The sequence below is a fragment of the Scomber japonicus genome, chromosome 19, assembly GCF_027409825.1.
Source record: "Scomber japonicus isolate fScoJap1 chromosome 19, fScoJap1.pri, whole genome shotgun sequence".
In the NCBI taxonomy this organism is placed as follows: domain Eukaryota; kingdom Metazoa; phylum Chordata; class Actinopteri; order Scombriformes; family Scombridae; genus Scomber; species Scomber japonicus.
The window spans coordinates 22,163,144-22,186,527 of NC_070596.1; the positions used below are offsets into that span (position 1 = coordinate 22,163,144).

Consider the following 23,384-nt stretch of genomic DNA (forward strand, 5'->3'; position numbering starts at 1 on the left):
AACAAAAATACATTTGTGCTGTGATTTTAAATAGCAGACTCTCTTATGGCACTGAGATACTTTGAAACATAAATGTTGGTGCATTTATTTCAGCACAGATTGTGTTTTTCAATGCTGTCGTTTGTCCCTCCATAACTGTGTAAGTGCTGCCCCCTAGTGGAACAGAAGTAAGAGACATGCTGTAAAGTAAGAGAACTTAGTGCCTTATTAGACTTTGAATGACCGACTGACATTTGACAAAGACAACAACACCTCTATGTGTGTCTAATTGTCTTAATTAGTCTGAATCACTTCCCAAACACTTTCTCCTGTATACGTAATCAAATTGTGTATTAATCTCAAGATAACAGTGTACCATGAGTGCTGTGCATCCTTTAGGGGGCACCAGTGAAATAAATGTCAATATTGTGACTGCAGCAAAAAGTATATGTATGTGCATGTGTGCAGCCGTCATGGAAACAAGCTTTGCCAGTCTATTTCATGAAATAATTCCAATTTAATTTTACGCCATTGCTCCATGATGGTTTTCTCAATGTGAGCGAAATTGTGCAACAGAACAAGCATTCAAGTTACCATTACTGAATAAACTAAGTAATGTTTAACAATTCAGGCCATGCTTTATTAGGTAAATCAACAATATGAGTCAGGATCAACTGGCTGTCAGACTAGGCCTACTGAAACTAGTCAGGTTGCAGTCAGATACTGTGTTTCATTTATTTAGATCTCCTCCAGCCAGGTTTTAAAATGTGTATACAACACTCTACTTTGAATAATAACTTGTGTCTATTTATATATATTTTCTATAAAAAGGTTTAGTTATCTCGTTAAATTCCTTCTTTCTCCCTTGGTCAAAATTTCCATTTCGAAACTTTAATTGTGGGACACAGGATGTCTCAGTCACTGAAATGTCCATTCTCAGTGTTTGTGTACTGGAAGCTTCACGTTTACACATCACATCAGTGCAAGTTGCATACTGGCCCACAACTGGCTCCAAACTAGTTGTGATGTCACAAACCATGCTTGTAAGTACATGCTAAAATGCTGAACTCTGAACTGAACTGAAACTTTCCACTTTCAGCAGATGGATGTGAAAAACAGCCTTCCAGTGTCGAACTCTACACATACATCATTCTGCAACGTGAAGTTCAAATATCCAACTGCAAGAACAATAAACAAAAAATATTTTGTTCAGGGGAAATTTAATATGTATTTTTTTGATCCCCTCTCTAAGCAGAGACTATTGTTTTTAAATTATCCTATCGATGGGAGATTTTAAAGAGAAAACACTATGAGAAATGATAATTCCATCCATAAAAGTGCAGAAAAAGAGAATATAATGTACAGAATGTGTATGATTGTCAGCATCTGTTTCATACCTGTGCGACCGCCACCTGTGTGTGCTGCTGTTGCTGCTGCAGTTGCTGCTGAAGAAGCTGCAGGTAGTGCTGCGATGCCAGCGGAGTGATAGACGGAGAGCAAGGGCTGCTGGGAGTAATGCCTTGGGATATCACAGTGAAGAGGGACCTTCGATCAAAGTCCTAACCACAGACAAACACACGCAGAAAAAAATAGATAAAAGTTTGATTGATGGAAGGAAAATAGTACCAAAAACAATATACGTAAATCTGAAAACATGCTTCTACATGAAAACAGCTTGCATTTACTTTCTAAGGCAATATATGAGTAGTAATTACTTTAAAAAATGAAGGGTACATTTCTTTGTCATACTCCCCCGACACATACTGTACCCTCAAAAACCATCAAAGGCATCAGCCCACAGGACCCACAGTGCTGCCAGTTTAGCTATACTGTATAATAGATCCTATTTTTAGACACTGGACACCAGACGAATGTAATTAACAAACCAGCAGGATAGAAACCCCCTAGTCCTTTGAGTCCCAGAAATCAGGATTGCAACATACTGATCTGGAGTCCCCTTTGCGCCCTGCAGTAACTTCTTACCAGCACTGAAATAATCTCTGAAGTCATTATCAAACCATACTCTCCTCTCTCATCTCTCTCGATTTTTAGATAATTTTCTAGATGATCTTCGGGTAGCACAAATGTTTCCTGGAGAAATAGGACATTCCCTAAGCAGCTTTTCACTTCACCCGCCTCTCTCACATAGTAGGGACAGAGTCATTGTGTGTTACTGTCTGCGGGGATATCAGCACTGAACAAGAGAAATGGGTTCAATGTGTGTGTGTGGATGGCTCTGGTGGGACAGTTCAGCTAAAGCAAAAACACATAAAATGTAGGTCTGTAAATTCACATAATGCTGCTGCTGTCATGCCAAACAAACTGCTCTCTCTAGTAGAGAAGTTCACTGTATATTGTAACTCCTACCACACACCTGTAGAGGGCAGAGTAGCACATTGTATCTGCAACACAATTCACATTCAATGTCAGTGTATCTGAGAATGAGGCTAAGGCGGTATCAGGTTTTCCAAATAAGAATAGAATTTGTAATAAATGGAAAAAGAAAGTTCATTTTTAACTTAAGTAATTTGGTAGTATAAAAACATATTTATGATCACTTTAGATGATGCAATCTTTTAGGTATGAACAGTCACCCTAATCAGATACCTAACACTAACACCTACCAGGATATTTGCTTTATAACACTCCTAACTTCTAATGTTGTCAACAGAAAAAGACGTCACTTTTGTAAGGTGACATCTTAAAATTGGTTCTGGGAAATTATATTTGGATTTTTTGGGGGGTTTTTTGTTACTATTTGCTGTTTGCTAATTGATGATGAAAATAATCATCATTAACAACCTTTCAGAATATGATCACAAGAATCTCTGAGTTGATTCAATATCCCAGATTGTCTCTGAGGTGTTTCTGTTATTCTGTCCACCCCCCCAGACCCAATATAACCACCGAACTAAAATAACCACACAGTCTTTTGGAGAGTCTTCTTTTCTGTTATCGTGATCTCTTATTATTCCTTTCTCCATTTCTTTCTTTCCATCTCTCTCTCTCTCTCTCTCTCTCTCTCTAACTCCTTCCCTCGCTCCTTGCTTATCTCAATAGAGCAGATGTTCATGCACCCCTCAATGGGATTATGGTGGTGTTTCTCAAATATCAAAGGAAACAGACTGGGTTTTTTGGGATTAGGTGTTCCCCTTTCGCAGCCAGCAGGAATATTCAGGTTCCCCAATCCCACTCTTCTAGCAATATGATAACAGTCATGTCAACCACACTCACTCCAGTGACAAATCCAACATATGACACACCAAAGCCTGCATGTTTGCATATTTTTATCCTATCACTGTCAAAATATTAGTGAAAGATAATCTTAAATTCCTGACCCCATAAGAATTTAAAGCCTGTCAAATCTAATACGCAGGGAAACAAAAATGAGCCTCAAGACAGAGTGACCAGGTCATTTCATACTTACAGTATACCTGATGTTACAAGTCTATCAACACTGCATGTCAAACTACTTCTCACATCTTATTGCTGAGAATGATCACAACCCCAAACTGCTATTTAGGACCATTAACTCCACCGCTCTCCCGAATCCAATGAAGTCTCTTCATTATAGAGATGTGAGTCATTTCCTTCCTTTTTTGTTGATAGAGTTTGCAGCATTAGAGTCCAAATCATGCCATCTCTGTTTAGTCTACTGCACAGTGTATCAGATTTTTTATTCTTTTGTTCAGTGTCCAAGTATAAATGAGGATGATTAATGGCATGAAATGTTTCATTCTTTCCTGTAGATGTTTAACCCACAAGGGTTAGGGTTTAGTGTTACTGTAGGGTTGGGGTTTCTAACTTTCATCTGCAGATATTTTAACAAAATTTAAGTCTTTATCTTTAAGGGTTGTTCCTCCAGTTTTTAATTTAGCTGTAGTTCAACTCCTACTGACAATCTTATCATTTTTAGACCCGCATCCAAATGACTCTTTCTTGCCAAACTACTGGAGAAAGTGGTATATTCTCAGATCATAACATTTATTAATGGCTACCTAGTCTCTGAAATGTTTCAATCCAGTTTTCAAATTCATCACAATACAGAAAATGCACTTCTAAATTAGGATCATTTCAGGTGCCGGCTTCTGTTCTTTTTTAGTGTTGGTGGACCTCTCTGCTGGAAGATTAATTGATCGACTAGAAAACTAGGTAGGCCTGACTGGGACTGCTCTAGACTGGTTTAAGTCTGAATTGAATGACAGGAACTGTTCAAAAATAAACAAATATCACTTGTGGTGTTCATCAAGGGTATATTCCTGGCCCTTTACTGTTCAGTAAACTCCAATATTTCTTTCCATTTTTATGCTGATGACACAAATCTATCTGTCCCTGAATACATCAGACCTCCCCTCAATTACTTGACTCACAGCCTGTCCTACAAACATAAGATCCTGGTTGGCCTGTAACTTAATGCTAAGGAATAAAAACAGAAGTGATGGCATTTGGACCCAAAGCACACAGGAATGGGTAAGCCAGATTTAAGTTTCCAAAGGTTTGCAGTGCAACCATGAGGATAGAAATCTGGGAGTAATCTTTGACTTGGATCTGGACCTTTCTAAACATTTTAGCCATGACACTGAATCAGCTATCAAATGAGGAATTTTTTAGATTAGATTACTTTCATTCAGTGATGCATAAACTCTCATTCATGCTTCTGTCTCCAGTCATTGAGATCACTGTAGCTCATTATTTGCCAGGCTGCCCCAGAAATCAATCAACCGCCTCCAACTATAAAATACCACAGCTAGGGTTCTCAAAAGAACTCGAAAATATGAATTTCCCCTACGTTCACCTCAACGCACTGGTTACCAGTAGTGTTCAGAAATTGATTTTTTAAATTTATTACTTGTTTTTAAATCAATGAGTGGCCCTAACACATCTTACATTTTTCGACCTTCTCACCCCTTTGATCCCTGCTTGTAATCTGAGATCTGAAGCCCAGTTGTTGCTCTCGGCCCCCAGGGCAAGGCTGGAGATTGAGGGTAGTGCATTTGCTGTAAGAGCTCCACAACTGTGGAATAATCTTCCACTGAGAATCAGACATGCACCTCAGTGTTCTCTTTTAAAAACGTGTTTTTATAAAATGCCGTTTAATTGTTTTTTCTTTTTGTTTGAACTTTAATTCATTTTATCTTTTTTTCTATTTCTTGATTGCATTGTGTATTTTCTGTTTTTAAGTCTGTGAAGCATTTTGTGAGCTTGTTTTTGAAATGTGCTATACAAATACAATTTATTACTATTATCATTATTATTACAATTGTTACAGTATCTACTGCCAACTTGGAGCTACAGTCAATGATTTGGTCAGGTACTGCAGTCAATGACAAAGCACTATACTGTATTTCCTTAGTTCAATGAGCCATTTGGCAGCTCCATGCTCAGATAATGGCATCAAAACACCACTGTAGCCAAAGAAATGAATCATGGCAGAGCCAATGTCCTGTAGCCTCAAAGATAGAAGCTGTCTCAAGCAAAGAAAGCTGTGATCATTAAAATGTGGACGCTGCTGCTACTCTCTCCCCACTGCTGGCGTCAGTAATTGAGGGGAAAATTTACTATAACAGTGATGAAAAAAAACCTCATACAAATGTGTTTATGTGAGGAAGTCCTTACAAATGCAATTTGCTGTTGCAAGGTTTGGCTGTCCAATGACCATGACAAGAAATACAGCCACAGCAAGGAGCAGAGAGAAATCAAAGTATTGCCCTTCACAGTAAAAATGCAATACAGCAGCTTGAGTAGTGAAACAAATGTTATAAATAAATAGAGAGCGTGCATCACTTAAAGGTGCAGTGTGTAGAATTTAGTGGCACTCAACAAGAAAGACATCATATAAAGAAAGATATCATATTCAGCATGTATGAGTATGTTTTGATTAGTTTGTCAAAACCTGAAGATAAGAATTGTTATGTTTTCGTTAACTTAGAATTAGATCTTTATATCAACATAGAGAACTATTCTGCCATGAATGGACAAACCAAACACTGGCTCTAGAGAGGGCGTTTTGCATTTTTTGTAAGTTTTGCGGCCTCATACTTTCTCCTGCTTGCTTGGCAGAGGAGGGGGAGGATACATTTATTTACTTGGTTGCAATCCACAACCTCAACACTAGGTGCCACTAAATCCTACACACTGGTCCTTCTAAAGTCTAACTAAAATTAAATTTTTGCTAAAAAGTTGTATACCTGTATACAGTACAGTTGGTGTTTGTTTTGACGTGTGCACATATGTGATCAAAAATGGAAATTCCAAAACGAAGACATTTTATCTTATCTTATCTTTATCTTTTTTCTGTAGTGACATTACCCGCTACACTAGAGCAGGACACTAGAGTCATTTCGGGCCAGACTTACAATGTCAGAGCTGTAATTTGATTGGTGCAATAATTGGTGTAGTTTGTTTAATCACTTAAATTCCAACTGCCACACAGGCAGATAACCAGCTGGCCAAAGTTGTCAGCTGTTGCTCATGTCGTGTTCAATCTACGCTGGATGGATGGGGAAGATCGCCAATGATAACGATTTGCATTTACATCATCTGACAACAATAGAAGGTATAATCACTGAGTTGGTTGTGTGAAGGTTTAAAATACTATATATCCATCCAATTTGGGTTTGATTACATTGAATATGGTCTGATATTAAGTATCTATGTTAGATTGGTTGTCAGGCACTTTGTATTATTAAGTCATGGCTCAGATACAGTACATCAGAGCTTTCAGAAAAGTTTCACTTGTAATTACAGCTTGGATTTTGACTGACTCACACTTAGTCTTAAAATTGTAATTATGATAACAAATAGTTTTTTGAATGGTGCATTAGTCCCATCTGTGAACTGAGCACTGCATACATTTCTCTGTTTGTTAATTACTCTGTGTTGTGATATGAATTATAGTGAGATGTACAGAGTGCTCATTACTGGAGTTTTAAAAGTCATTTTCTACCACCAAATGCAGCCATGAAAGAGAGACAGCTAACGTTAGCTAGACCTCCTCCTTTGTATAATGTGGAAAGGACACAACAATAACCATTATTTGTTTCCATTAAATCCAGTCTCAGACCTTTGACATTTAAAACCTGTTTGCCCTTATAATGTAGGGCAGGGCTATAAGCACTACTGTGTACTTGCTGAATCATCTCTAAAATCATCAACCCCCCTTAAATATCCAATGTGTGTGTGTGTTCAAGTATCTTACTATGATGGTCTGTCCAGATTTAACCACGTTTAGTTCAGCCAGACTCTGGAGAATTTCACTGACTGCCTTTTCACACAGTGAGGTGCCTCCGGCTGACGGCTCTTCTCCTCCATGTCTTCCTTCTTGTTTGCCTTCCTCCTCCTCTTGCTCTGCTCCTGTCAGTTTACGAGCTGTAGAGGAATACACAGAGACACAACAAAGTATTACCCCATTACTCCTTTTGTCTCCTTTTGTTAACTTTTGAAGTATTCAGAATATGTTCAATTATCTTGTTAAAATCCTTAAAATGACTTTTGCTTCTTCTCTGTCATAAATAATAAGAATAAATACACATTACATATACAGAGTGAAACTTAAACAACAAGAAAACGTATATTTGAGGGGGAGTGTAAATATAAATATAGCTTATACAGTTTCTGGAATTGAACATCCTCTGAAAGCTCTGATATATCCAACCTAGCAGTAGATAATACACACAGAGATGTCTAAATGTCTTAATTTAGATAGCTAGAACCCTAAATTAATGCTATTTTGAGCTCACATAGCTTTCTATCCCCACATGATCAGCTCGGCATGCCACACAACTGCAGCTCAAAGCGAGACAACTACCCATTCAGAGTGTGCAAATTACACTCATTACTGGAAACACGAACTGACATCACCCTCTTGTGTTGTCCATTGACGGGAAAGTTGTAATCATGGGAATCTTTCCCATCGCTGCCCCCCGTCCCCACATGAAATAAACACAGCATGGGGCTTCCTGGCTCGATGTTGTCCCTAAAATCTGTTCATCCCTGTTGTAACCAGACATCTGTGTTGACACTGTTTGATCACTGCTCTGAATTAGTGAGGTTTGACGGTTCCATTTAGGCCATAAAGAGAAATGTAATCACACTAAACAGGGGCAAGGTCAAGATTCAGGGAGGACAGAGATGGTGCTTGTTTGATCAAAATGACTAAAATAAAGGCTCAAACACCATGTTTTCGGCCATAACATTGTTCAGACCAGACTTTAAAGTTATGAAGTTTTTAATAAAGTGATATTCCTCTCTGTGGAGAATGGTTACGTTATTGCTTTTGTGAGAAACCGTAATGGGATTTACTTTATAAAACACCTAAAAAGTGAAGAGGGCAGGGGTGCAACACATCCCAGTAACCACAAAAGCTTTCTGTATATTTTCATCCTTTTTTGTGACAATTATTAGAATGATAAAATATGGTTGCTACACATTTTTATTATATTTTCTTTCCATTGTGCTATCAAGTAATGGGATAAAATATTGAATGCACTGTTGTTCTGTTTTTCTCTCCATTGGAAAAAATGTAACTCTCCACATCATGTTCACTTATGGATCTCAAGAATCTCATTTGATATGAACCCAAAATGTGTTTGGAAGTTTAAGAGCGACTGTTTTGTACTGAGTTTTAGGGAGATCTATATGGAGAGTGAAGTCAGTTTGTCTGTGGATTGGCTAGTTGAGAAGCTCTGGTCCAGACAGAAATATCTCAGCGTATATTGGATGGATTGCCATGAAACTTTCTACAGACGTTCATGACCCCTAGAGGATGAATCCTGAGGACTATGATGATTTCCTGATATGTTCACTAGCACTACCTAACTAACAGGTCAAAGTTAGCACTTTGTGTTATGAAGAACATACTAAAAAAATCCAGCTAATAACTCTTTCAGCAGTCCAGCAACAAATAGTTAGTAGAGTCTGTTCATATTCACAGTATTTCTTTGGCTTGACCTACTAGGTATTGTTAGCTGAGGTGTATTATCTCACAGGTGAAAGAATCAGACAAGCAACAGGTGTTTGGACATTGTGAAATTCAAACACAGAAACTAAACTGTACAAAGAGACTCTGGCTCACAAGGTTTAATGTAAACAGAGCCCATGTTTCAGTTCAATGTCAACTAAGTGTTTTAGGACTTTATTGCTGACTAAATATATTATTTTAATGTATTTGAATAATCATTAACACTGAGCTATATTTTTACACATTTTTACACTTTGTAGTCATGAAAATCAGCTAAGAGGTCATCCAAAATGTCTATTTGTCCATGTGAATTTGAATATAGCCTGAATATTATAAATAAAACACAATCTTATAAGGTAGGCCTTACCATTACTGCTGGACTCCTCTGTAGAATTGTCACTCTCTCCATCAGCCTGTCCGTCTGCATCCTGCTCTGCATGCTGCAGACTGAGCTTATGACACACCTCAAAGGCCTGACCTACTGTCCGCACTATACGCATGGCCTGCGTCTGACAGGGAACGAGAGACAGGGGAAGAAAAGAGAGTGAGAGAGGTAGAGAGAAAGGAGTAGAGACATTTAGAAACATCACAGCAGGTAAATTCCCTGATCAGTTCCTACTGCCTGCTTTAAGACGAGTTAATCAGCAGTCTTTGGATGGACAGAAAACCTGCAGGCTCTCTGGAATTTAGCCCATGGTTGAATGCCCCAGCTTCACAGACTAATGCTATCACTTCTGTGGTACAATCCCCATTACAGATGACTGATAATGCCAGACCTGTGATCCAAGATCCAAGACTGCTGCAGTCGTTCTAAGTTACTGCTCAGACTGAGCAAAGTTAAAGACACAGCTAATAATGGTTCAGCTTCTATAAAATATGCAGTTGAAACCCTTGTACCTCTGTATTCACTGTAAGCTGTGGATCATCAGTGCTAAACTACAGGATATTATCTAAGCCACAGGAAATTTAATTTATCATGATATTTAAAACCAAAAATCGATGAACAGAGCTGACAAAATCAGGAAATTAATAGTTTAACAGAAGGTGAAATTTGAAAAACACAGATTATATTCAACCTTCAGTCACAGATATCTGTACCTAGTAACACCCAAATCACCTTTATGAGGGGTTTACATCAAGGAGCAATGGTAGCAACAAATATGGCAGCCAAAGGAAAAAGTTTACAGAAGCAAGAATGTCACTTAAAATGCAACATGTCTCATGGCTGCATTTGATTAATGCCTACTGATGCGGCTGTACTTGATAAAAATGATATATCATCCTGCTCTCCTCTCTGCTGTGACAGGTTTCTCCCCATATGACTACTGATTACCAGATGCATTTTCGGTTATTTAAACAGGAGTTCTCATGGGTGATGAAACATAAGAACAGCAGTGCAGAATTTCCCCTAAAACTATGATTTAATGATAAAATAATATGAGTATCTGTGGTCAGATATTTACTCCCCAAGGTCCACAGTCAGGAGGTGTATGAAATGACTCAAACTGTACCTTCTTCTTGGATTTGAAGACATTACACCTGAAGGAATTGTTGCTCCCATCTCTTGCGATGTAGCTGAAAATCTTTAAGTCCTGGGAGTCATGAGACACGTAGAAAATCCTGGAAAATATGATGAAAGAATTAACATATTAAAGGCCATGCATCATGCACATTTCTAGGTGTACATTTTTTCTTCAGGGGCTGAACTGGAATATCTTTGCATGATTTAAACTTTTAAAAATATCCTTATTTATCTTATACTGGCCCTTCATACAGCTGCCAGTTAAGCCTCTGACACTGCTCCTTCAGCTCCAGTCTCTTTAAGGCCCTCCCAAAGAGCCCACTCTTTTCTGATTGGCCAGCTGCCAGGAGAGGACATCCGGTGGTTTGGCTACTTAAATAAAATAATCAGATTTCCTTTCTCTTGTTCTTTACTCAACATGGAAACTACTTAAATACATCTATGCCCGGACCCGGAATCTAATCCAAAATATGTGAGTGGACGATGTGAACAACCATAGCGACAACCTTAGCAACAAACGTAACCAATAGATGGCAAGTTGTGGGCATGCACAAACAATCTGACATCATCATGAGGAGGAAGTAGAAGTGGCCCTGTCTTTTGACTTGCAGGGAACATGTTTACATACATTATCTCAAGTTTTGGACCATTGACCATGTTTAACATTGACATTTGATGTCATAAAAGTATAAAAATAACAAAAAATCGCAAAAAACATATGTCCCCTTTAAGTGACACAAAGTTAAATATAAAGGACCTTCATCAATATCATTTTAATGACAGAACTGATCTAATTCAGGCATAAATAACAAGAAAGAAGGATACAGTATAGTATACAAAGACATGGTAGTACACTACTGTAATGTATACACCATCTGTTGTATAAGTTTACTGTCCCGTCTGGTTCTGTACTTGCCAGCAACCCTGCACCGACACACTCTGCAGTATACTGGCAGAGTGGAGGGTCAGACCTGCGTCTCCATCTGTAGCTGCGCTCCTATAAAACATCTCTACTGGGAGCCAGCCAAACAGATTATACCAACCTACTACTGAAAGTCATGTGACAAAGAGAGTGCTATACAGTGTATCCCCACTGCACAACAGTCACGCACACACACACACACACACACACACACACCCACAATTATATTTAACACACAAAGACCCTTGATGAGGTGTGGCCTTGCCAAATGAGATCCTCCCACAGATATATGCATAATTTAAACACGCACGCACGCACGCACACGAGACATTGAAGTCATGATAAATGCATTTTGTTCTTTAGGCAAAACTGTCATTTTACATAATCCAACACATCATTTAAAATAATTTTCACAATTTAAAGGAAGCAGCAATTTGTCTGAATGTTACACATTTGCTCTGAAAATACCAGATTACTATGAATATAATCTGAGAGCAGGGGGCCTCTGTAGAATACCTAACATACATTAAAGTATACAAACATATGCTCTCCCAACTACATGCAAAAGCTATAGATTATTCATTACGCTGCCTAATGAATGTAACTGCATTTGGCATGTATAGTACACTCATGTACATTAGTCCTGAATGGTAAAGCTTCAGCTCCATTCACAGAAGCCAAGTTAGAGGATATAATTCCCACTGAGAGACACACAGTATATACCATCCACTGTATACTCACTGCACACACATAGTCACAGTTTAGACACTGGATGTATAAATGAAAGAGATAATGAAATGTTATATTTGTTTAACATGTGAAATTAGACTGACTGACCTGTAAATGGGATCATGCATGACCATCATCTTGCTCTCATCCCACGTCCATTCTTTTCTCTGAGTATGAGAAAGATGATTGTGATAAAGCAGCAGTTTCACACCAAAAAACAAGTTACATTGTACAATTATTATTACTACAATACTAAAACTGACTGCTGACTCTGGTATTTGTTTTCTGAGTCTGAAGGAACAGGGTTATTTCTCATCCTTTTTTAGAGATAATCACTAATGACTTACCTTCTGTTTCTTCCTCAGAATCACTTTGACGCCATCCACAGACACAACAATGCTGACCTTCTTTTTCTTGATGTTCTTGGCCTTGAATTCATACTAAGAAAACAGAGAAAAAGAAAAAAACATTAGAATATAAGCATTACACGTGAATAGTATTTTATGTTTTTCGTATGTAATACATACAGTAACAGGCAGGAACCAATAACCTGCATGACTGTAAATGATACCTTTATACTGTAGGTTTATTGGTTTCAAAGAGATAATTTTGGTTGCACCTGATCACACATTTTTTATTTTGTGTGATAAATCATGCATTCCACATCTCCATTGCAGTGAGAGTGACCTGAGTGTGTCCTGCTGCACATTTGGCATGCTGACAAAATTAAGGGCATAAGTAGGAACAATCTGTCAGTATTAAAACATGATCTGCAGTGCACTTTAATATATCAGTATCCTTAAAAGCTTGGCAGAGTAGTGATAAAGTATGGTGAGTATAAGAAGCTAAGCCAACCACAGAACTGTGATGCCAGTAAAAAGAGAAAGGACACTGAGACTTTACCACAACCAAAACAGAGAAGGTCAAAAATACCTGCAGTTAAGCTGGATCCTGACTCTCATTATATGAGGGTAATCACATTAAATTTGTCAGTTATATCTCATTAATCCTCCAAAATACAAATCCTGAGATCCCGTCACATGGCTGATTATATCACATTATAAATCTAAGGTGACAGGAAATGATCATGTGGTTATACTGAACTGCTGACTTAGTTTCTTTCTGCTTCTCAGGAACAAGACACTAAACAACCTAGCTAAATTTAACAACAACATTTAAGTGAAAAGTCCCTAGAATATGGGTTTTCCATTCTGTTTGCTGAGTGGTACACAACAGCTGTGTCTGCACTGAGTGACTAACACGTTTCCACCTCGTCAGCTGGCCGAGCTCTCAGCTGAGGAACTTAGCGAGTCTGGTATGTCTGCTCACATTAGTGTCACTTTTAAACATGAAGAAGGGTCCAACTATTGTTAGCTAGCAGCTATGAGGGCCCACAGCGTGACTTTAAAGCCTCACTCATTTATCAAGGGACACAGAATGCAGGTGTTTGACTTGTTAGACTTTAAGCTGGTTTCATGCTGTAGCATATGTCAGCAATGTGACGTGTAAATCAGCTGTGATGGAAAAAAAGCTCTCTGGTTGTCATTTTGAAAAGGAAAAAGAGCCTTGACTGTTTAATTAATTAAAGGAATAGCTCAACATTTTAGGAAATACACTTTAGAGCTACAATGATTAGTGTATTAATCAATTAAACAGTTGATGGACCTTTAATCACGCTGTTTTGATAGTTGAATATCGTTTTGAGTAATTGTTTTAAAAGCAAAAATGCAATCATTCTCTGTTTCCAGCTGCTAAAATGAATATTATATATATTATATGAATATTTTCTGAGTTTAATTCAGGTTATGGACTGTTGTTGGATTAAAGAAGGCATCTTAGGTTACATTTTAAAATTTGGGAGACAGTGATCGACATCTTTCACCATTTTCTAACAAAGAGAAATTAGTCAATAACTAATGAAAATAATCTTTAGTTGCATCCCTGACACAATTTTTCATTTTGTTGCTGAACTTAGAAGAGAAGATTAATACCGCTCTTATGTCTTTATGTATGAAGACCAGAAGCAGAGGCAAACAGTTAGCGTCACTCTGTCCTAAGGCAAAAAAAATCTGCTTACTAGAACTAGTAGATCTCACTAATAAACATGTCACATCTCATTTGTCTAATCCACACAGGCAGGTTTTTTTTTTTTCACTTTGAACCAGTCAGGCACTATGACAATTTTTAGACCTAACAAGAAGCACATTTTAGTCAATAGAAAGACGTGATTAGATGTGAATTGACCCATGCAGCGAAAATTGACCCGAAGAATCATCTTTGCCAGTTGAAAATGTTTCAATTTGAACAAAGCATTAGGAATCTTCTTGATACGTGCTGTACGGACAAAGAGAGGAGAGAGAAAAGGAGAGCGAGACAGTGTTGGTGCGTCAATTGCTTGCACTAATGTAAAATTGTACTTTGGCAAAAAAAAAAAAAAAAAAACACCAGAAAATTTGATTTGCTTTCTGTCTGGATAAGAAAGCAAAGAGAACAGTCACATTTACCAAAATGAACTATTACTTTAATATATTTTGCAAAAACAATCCATTAAATTCCACAATTCCACAACTCACAGGCACAAGACGAACACAATTTCTTCCATCTTTTTCTCTGAAGCTCATATAAAACAGTCAGACATCAAGGTCTTGAATTTTAATCACATCTTGTGTTCACCACAGAGGTAAACTTTAAAAGTTTGGATAATTTAACATTTTTCCCAGTCCTGCTGCATACACAGGAGGCCAGCTTCCAGCCTTCTGTTTTCCACAATCTGCCAAAATATTAATATACAGCATAAGTGAAGTCTTCAGCCAGATGAATAAGTAAAGGAAAGAGAAGAGAGGAGAGGATGAGATGTTGAGAAAGCGTGAAAAATGAATGCCTGAAGTATGGAGACAAGTTAAAGGTAAGAAGACAAAGATGGAAAAACAGAGGAGAGAAGATGGAAGGAGACGTGAACAGATAGAAGCAGACAGAAGCAGAGGAGGTGAGGAGACAAATATTGTTATGTAAGGACCTCCTGCAAACTGTGACCTTTTAATCCAGCTACACAAATGCAGCGATGGCACAATTAGCCGAGCATGATGAACAAGTCAAGACCTAGCAGACACGATTATTAGGTAGTTTGGGTTTAATTAATCTTATGTGAACTTAGGATATGTCTCCACTGTTTGTGCATGAGTGCAGATTGACAGCAATATAAATATCATGACTTAATGAAGCCCATATTTGTCACTTTCATTTCTATGTTTCCATACTTTCTTCCATGCTAATTTTCTGCTTGTGTCTGTTTCAGATGGCCTGCTCTCCCTGCCCTGGATCCATGGTGATTAAAGTTTCAGTCTCTAATTATACAGAACTGAGTCCTGAGAGAGCTGATTAAATAGAGAATAGGTTTAGAGAGGGAGAAGAGGAAACAGACCACAGAGAGAGGGAAAGCGACGCTAACCCGAGTTTAAAGAGGAGGAATGGATAATTGCTCATGCTTCAAAGAGAAGTGTCACAGTGGTGAGATGAAAGGAGAAGTCCGAGAATGAAACCATAATACAGGTGCTCAGCTTTATTTTTGTGTCTTGTGGTGGCCTTTCAACACCTGTGCAAAAATCAATTTCTGGGGCTAATAAAGAGATGAAGTATATTTGAAGAAAGGCGACGGAATAGAATAATGATTTTCGGGCATCCACCTGCCCCACAACTGACAGGAGGCAGTATAAGTTAGAAGACCGAAAAAAGACTGAATGCATTAATTAAAAATATTTTTTTTTTCTCGATGAATGAACTAGTTGTTTGCTCCATAAAATGTCAGAAAATAGTGAAAAATATCCATCACTGTTTCCCAAAGGCCAAGATGTCATCCTCAAATATTTTCTTTTGTCCTGACCAACAGTCCACAACCCAAAAATATTCACTTTGCTGTCATAGGAGACTAGAGAAACCAGAACATATTCACAATTGGGAAGCTGGAATCAGAAAATGTGGACATTAAAAAAAAAAGAAAAAAGAAAACATGTCTAAAAATGATTAATTGATCATCAAAAAAGTTGTATATTAATTTAATTGTTGGCAGTTGCCGCTCTGGTGATCTTCACAACACATGCTCCAACACACACCTGCAAAGTCACGCAAATACATTCAGTCACACCATGTCAAAACACTCACACACACACACACACACACACACACACACACACACAGCTCTTTCATTATTCAGCGTTTATGCCAGCATTATGGTGAAGCAAAATGGGAATTTGCAAGTTCATCCAAAGTATGAAAATTTTATATATTCTTTGCTTAAGTGCAAAGTGTTTTGAAATATTCAGGCTTTTAATGCACTTGCATTGTTACGGTTTCTCCTATGGTTTCTCAACAGCAACAACAAACAATTAGCCCAAGTGCATGTCAGGTTAGAAAACTTTCAGCAAGGCATAAAATTATTAGAGGAGCTTAGTGTGCTTGAGTTTGCTGTTATGGGATCTCAGAACGTCTATATAATGTTAGAGAAATGTAGGAAGACAGACTTTAGGAGTAATGCATTAGTTGTAATGAGTGTGTGACTAATATGTGGATTAAACAGACACGTTAGGACATGGGCTTTACCTTCTAAGATGCAGTCTCAAAGCTTTAAAACTATGCTTCCAATACTGAGAGTTTGAAGCACCATTCAAGCTTAAAGCAAGCAGAGTGAGAGCATATATTTCAAATCTTCCCCCAGTCTGGATGTGAGTGTTTAAGCCGTCAGACTCATCAGTCTTCCCAGACAGCGTAAAAAATTTCAGTCAACGTTCTGCTCCCCAATCTATTATGAAAGCGTCAGACAGAATAGTGATGGCTGTTGCTATGTGTACAAAATGAGCGAAGGAAATTTGTCTCTTTGAGCCCAGTGTTATAAATTTTGGGGGTTAGCCTGTTTTTATAAGAGAGATGAAGAAGCTCAAACCAGAGGAGAGAGGAGAGACCATTCACTTTTTATTAGTAATATTTGAACAAGCTAAGACAATAGAATCTGCTGTGACAGTTTCAGAGCAGTTTCTCAGTGTGGCATGAATAATCTACATGGAGCAACTATAATCACTATTTAATAACAGGAAGTCCACCAGAGCTTTAAAATAAAGCTCTTGAATATGCTGGGCTTCACTTGGTTCCACTTCTATCACGGAAACCTGTTTCATTCATACTGTTTCAGACTGTTATTCCACAATAACTCTTCTTAATGTTCAGGCTAGTTGTTAATAAAGTATTTAGTAGAAAACACATTTAAAATTCAGCAGCATGACATGAATTAAACACGGTTTCTTTGTTAAAGTCATTAAAAGACTCATTTACTCAGTCAATGCAGGTTACAGATTTTAGCAAACCCTGACCTCATTTCACCTTACATAGAAATGATTGCGGCGAGGTCCACGCAATTAGGTATACAGATTTTAGATTTGGACAATAAACAGTAGTGGTATTGGATCAGTACTGTGTCTGCAGATGTCACTAGCTTTGTCGGGAAAGAAGAAGTAGCTATTAGTTGATTTGACTGACAGAAAATTAATCAGAAATTATTTTGATAATCAATTTATCATTTTACATCATTTGTTGAGAAAAACATACTAAAATTCTCTTGCACCAGCTTCCTAAATGGTATTATTTTTTGGTGTCTTTAAGCTTTTGTGATAGTAAACTGAATATGTCTGGGTTATGGACTGTTGGTTGGGACAAAAAAAGACATTTGATGAACATTTTTCACCATTTTCTCACTTTTTGTAAACCAATTGACTAATCAGTTAATCAAGAAAATGATTGATCTGACTGACCTATAATGGAAATAATCACGGATCACAGCCCTACTGTCTCAATTAAAGTGTTCTGGGTGGTGTTTTGTTAGCACTGCGAGGCAGGCTTGCAAAGAATGCCATTTCGTTTGGATCAAAACTGTTAATACTCACTTCCAGCTTATACCATTTGTACGATAATGATTATGTTGGTCATTTATCCTTATTGGACTTGGGCCGCTGAGCCAGAGAGAACACTCTTGTGTTATGATGTTGACATCCTCTTTCCGAGAGGGAGAGCAGTTCAAGGAACAAGGCCCTCGAGTCATTATATGGAAGTAATTGTACTGCAGATACTCTAAATAAAACCTCCTGGCTCCAGAAGGCACCTGTCAACAACCTCTTAATCTTAGGTCAGTGAGTCTTACATGCTCAGTTGAGAGATTTAACCTCTGGCTCCAGAATTTTTTACATAAAAAGCTGGAAAAGGACATTTATTTTCTCCTCTGCTGTTCATTGATATTTTTAATGTGAATAAATGTGCAGGATTTATGTTTCTGCAAACCAAATCACAAAGTAAGAAATTACAGGCAACCCCCCTACTCCCCTTCAACGATCCTGAAAAGCAGAGGAATGCGGGGTGCATTGTGGGTCATTGATGCTCCCTGTAGTACCATTGAATCCATACAGGAGTCCACAATAGGACCTATACATTGCAACCTAGCAACCACTTCATTACAATTCCCAGGATTTGGGGACTTCCAAGGAATTTCACTTTTTTTACCCCCAATTGTGCACACAAAGAGATGACTGTTGGGAGCTGAACTGAGCTGAGAAACACAACAGCATTTAACGTGAAAAGAGACTTCTTGGAAATCAGAGTAGAAGCAAACAAGTTGAAGGCAAAATTAGCATGTTTATTTATGTTCAACTCCAACTGTGAGTGCTAATTTTTATGAGGAGGAAATCACATGTTTTGACAGTCGAGCAGATGCATCTTTTAACGTCCCATTAGTTTAAACAATGTAGTGGAGCTTTAATTACTGCTACCCAACTAGTCTCTCTCCCTGTGAGTAGTATTTTCAGACAGGCGTCTGAGCCCCACGGCCAAATAGGGAGGACGCGATGCCTCCCATGACACCAGAGAGGCCCGGACCTCCAGAGTGAACTGGCACATCTCATCATTAGTCAGCAGTGTGTATGAGAGAGCAATTACCTTGAGAGTCGCCACAGACAATGACCTTGGCCTAGATCAGTAACAGACGGGAGTTCGTGTTTGTGCATGTTGGCTGTTTTGTGTGTGAAAAGAAAAAAAAAGGGCTTGCTAGGCTAATAAAACTAAAAATGTGTGTACATGTGTGCGTTTGTATGCTGGTGCCTACGTGAGCAGCTTCTACATGAGTGCAGATATTATGGATTGGACTCCCAGGCTCTAGTCTGTTGGCAGCCACCAGCGGGCAACAGTCTGTCTCCTGTGGGAGAGGAGGTGCTAACAGGAAACAGCCCACTTACAGGGCTGCTTGATGGGGGCTTCAGCGTGACAGTGGGGTTACACGCAACACTGGAGTTTAATGGCAGGGTGTAGAAGAAGTGGAGCTTTTATTGGGAAGCGAACATGTTTTTTGAGTAGAGTTGGGAGCAGTTTTGATTGAAGGGCTTCTGTTTCTTTTGTGCTTTTTTGTTTTGAATTTATTTACTCTTACACTATTTTAGTGACAATCTTCTGGTACACAGATAAGCAAACACAGCTGACACTGACACTGTGCCAACTCCGTCTGGGAGCTACAGCTGTGACTTTTCTAGATAAATGACTTTCATTACTTACACCGCAAGTGTGTTTATAGCTGACAGACAGAATTGATCAATTCTGGCCTGTGCTAATACATCTGCACAGGAGCAAGGAAAGAATCAAAGCTCCCCGAACTCTGGGCAGCCATGACAAGGCATCATGTGGTGCACTTAATTGATCAGCATAATGTCCTTCATCTAAAATTAAAGCAGCAAGGTCAGGAAGAAAAGCTGCAATGGAAGAAAGCAGTAAATGTGATGTGAGATGAGTAAACCTGTACCTCTGCAGAGGAATCAACCCCTCCTGATGCAGGTTTGTCAGAGGAAGCGGCTAAGCCCCAATGCGGGCCCAGGCAGGCACTCCTCGAGTGTCTGCGCCCTTGCAGTGAGAATGGACCTACGCCTGAGTGAGTCGCTGACAGGCGCAGTGAGAGGACAGCCAGTCTCAGCTACTCAGGGTTAGTCACATGTGACACAGAGTAAATACAAAGGAACAACCTGAGCATGCCAAACATTCGCTCTCAGTGGCACACGGGCAGAGAGGTGCACACAGACACACTCTAAATACCACGTGTGCACTCGGTAGACAACAGACAAACTGACTGTCCCTGAATGGACATATAGGCATGAGGTTATTATTTATATTACTGCATAACTGACCAAAATCCCAAACACTGAGTTTTAATCTCATTTGTGGTTCAGACAAAACAACTTAGATGGGGTTTGACATGTTTTAAAACTGGTGAATCAAGTAGGCATGTCCTAACCCCTGGAAAGATAGGGGACAAGCAGAACTACACCTGCAGACAGTCTGACACAAACAGGTTACTGAATTAAGAGTCAGCAGTGACTCCTGATCTGAGTCACATGTAACTCCACTGAAATTATCAGATCACTGTTGTTACAGCTGGAGTCAGTGATTCATTTATCTTCTGTGGTACTGTTGCTAAAGTGAGATGATTTAAACTGGAAAATGTTACGTAAGTTAAACGACTATATAGAACAACTCTAAACCTAATCCTGGTTTAGGTGGTTCTTGGTTTAGTTACGCAGATATAGATGCATGTGTGTAATGATTTAGGGTTTGTAGACCTGTGGAATAAATTTGGATTCTTAAAAAGATTATGCAAGTACCTCATGTGTGCTCAGATTATGATATAATCATCTTTGACAAGTGTTTTTCTTTCCTTCACATTGCCTGTAACCTCATTTATGTGTGTATGTGATTGTATGTGTGTTCAGTTCACTTATGTAATGAACACAGTTTAACTAGACTAATGAAATATGGAGTAATTTGATTGATTGCATGAACAGCTAAATCAGATTATGTTCTGTTTTTTTTCTCATTTTTAACAAGAGCATTTGTCAAAAAGATAACAGTGGCTACAATCAATTGACTGGAAATTAATCAGCAACCATTTGCATAGCTGATTAGTCATCTTGAGACATGGTTTGAAAAATGACAAAATTTGCTGCTTCCAGTGTCTGAAGTGTTAATATTTTCTGGTTTCTTTTGTCCTCTGTGATAGTAAACTGAGTATATTTGGGCTGTGAAAAAACAACGCTCTGGGAAACAGTGATCGACATTTTTCACCATTTTCTGACATTTTATAGACCAAATTACCAATCAATTTATTGTTAGATGCAGCCCTTCTTTACAACAACAACTGCCATAAAGCTAAGCTGGTGATGGATAATCTGCCAGCTGTGCTCTGTGACTGGGACACGTGCCACTGCTTTCTAGAGCTAGTAAATAGTGTCATATCATTTCTAAAGTGCTTCATTGGCTCAACAAGCAATGCTGTCTGGATCCCCTTTAGGATTCATTCAGCCAAGAGTATATATCACAGTAAAGAAGCCTTTTTGGCTTCAGTTACTGTGTCTGTGCAGGTTATGATACATTTTTTAAAACAAAACTGGAAAGAAACTGCCTGAATGTAGACAGGCAGGCTGAGGTAATGATGTAAGCTATAGGGACAACAGAGCATCAAGAGGTTAACGCTACAGTGATGTGGAGATGCTGAGTATGGATCTGTCCGATGCAGTAGTCTGGAAAAGCAGCAGTCAGAGTAATAGGATTACTGAAACGAACGCTGTCAGATCACAGGCCCTAAAATCCCCTTAGCACCCAGAACAGGGGCCAACCGTCACTGATCTACACTCATACTGTATAAACACAGTTACGCTAGGGTTAGGTTATGCTACTGTGCAGTGATTGAGGCAATTTCAAGGTAGGGAAGCAGCAAATTCTGCATTTTTTGTTTGATGAAGAAAAAGTTATGAAAGAAAATGTGAACAATTGTCAAGAGCTGAAACAATGAGTCTAAAAAGTGACTAGTTGATCAACAGAAAGTTAATTAGCAACTATTTTGGTTGCAGGTTCTCAAATGTGAAGATTTCCTGCTTTTGTCTGTTCCACATTATTGTCAGCTGAATATCTTTGACTTTCAGAGTGTTGGACGGACATAGACTACAAAATTAATTGGTTATAGCACTGCGACTAATGGTTCTTTTAATTATCAATCTGCTAATTAATTGTTTTCTCTATAAAACAGCAAAAAAATACTTAAATGATCATCACAATTTCCTAGAGCCGAGGTGACATCAGCAAATGTTTGTTTTTTCATTTCAGTATGAAATTCAAATATATTCATTTACTGTAATTTAGGACATTAATTAAGACTTGATATGATACAATCTGAGAACCTGAAAGCAAGACATTTTTGGAATTTTTGATTGAAAATTGACTTAACCAATTATCAAAAAATATGGCAATTGATGATCAACAGTTGATCAAAGTATATCATATTTTCCTATTTATTTTTCTTGAATTAGAGAAAAAAGGAACCACAGAGCCATTAGCAATTTAATTCATCTACTACAAAAAACAAGGCAGTTAGGAGTGGCTGTACTATATGATTAACTACTGGCACACATCTCTTTTTCCAACCTGTAGCTCTACATGTCTGCCACTGCAAATGGAAAACACAAATGTGAACAGACAGCACCCTGGGGAGCCTACAGGTGGTAAAAAGGAGGAACATGATGACAAGAAACCCGGGAGAAGAAGAAAAGACAAAGAAAGCAACAGTTAAGTATGATGACCAACCATTTAATAAGATAGTGTTTGAGGCTAAATGCATGTTAACCCCGTTTCACGGGGGTAAACATGGGGTGTAAATCAGGGGCACCATCTGTGCCTTACATGCAAACATGTCCCAAAAAGCCCCTTGGAAGAGGGTTTAAGAGTGTGTGAGAGCCTTTCATAAAGCTCTATCATGAGTAGCTTAAATCCTTACAGACAGACAGCTCATCATGTCGCCCGCTACACCGGCGACAACTTATCTGACAACAGAAGGTCGGGCGATGTGTGCCACCACATGGCACTGATTGATGACAGTCACCGCCACTCTACTTATTGCTGACTGCATTCACTTCTGTCTCCAAAATTTGACACAAATGTGAAATCACACCTAAGAGAAGTGGTGGTGCAATTCATACAATATTTGACAGGAAACTGCCAACAGATTGAATTTAATTAATCAGGTACAGCTTATTTTGTGCCAAATACATATTTGGGAAAGAGAAACCCAGGATGTTAGGTTTATGAATGTTGGCCAAACTTTATGATCACATTCAGTTTGGTGATAGAACTCTCAGTGTCTGATATCCACTGTTAACCGTGTCCAGAGGTTGTTACTGCAGTAAGATAAGGTCAGTTCAGTATCA

At 38.5% G+C, this 23,384-nt stretch overlaps 1 protein-coding gene across 1 annotated transcript in view; it reads right to left on the reverse strand.

The window, feature by feature from the left end:
- si:dkey-34e4.1 (carboxyl-terminal PDZ ligand of neuronal nitric oxide synthase protein) overlaps positions 1-23,384 on the reverse strand; it is a 55,463-nt gene that overhangs the window by 16,197 nt on the left and 15,882 nt on the right. Inside the window, exons 3-8 of the mRNA XM_053339734.1 lie at positions 12,459-12,551; positions 12,220-12,278; positions 10,450-10,558; positions 9,306-9,447; positions 7,178-7,347; positions 1,377-1,538 (exon numbers count right to left, since the gene is read on the reverse strand). Of these exons, the coding sequence (XP_053195709.1) occupies positions 1,377-1,538; positions 7,178-7,347; positions 9,306-9,447; positions 10,450-10,558; positions 12,220-12,278; positions 12,459-12,551 (735 nt within the window). The remainder of the gene's footprint in view (positions 1-1,376; positions 1,539-7,177; positions 7,348-9,305; positions 9,448-10,449; positions 10,559-12,219; positions 12,279-12,458; positions 12,552-23,384) is intronic.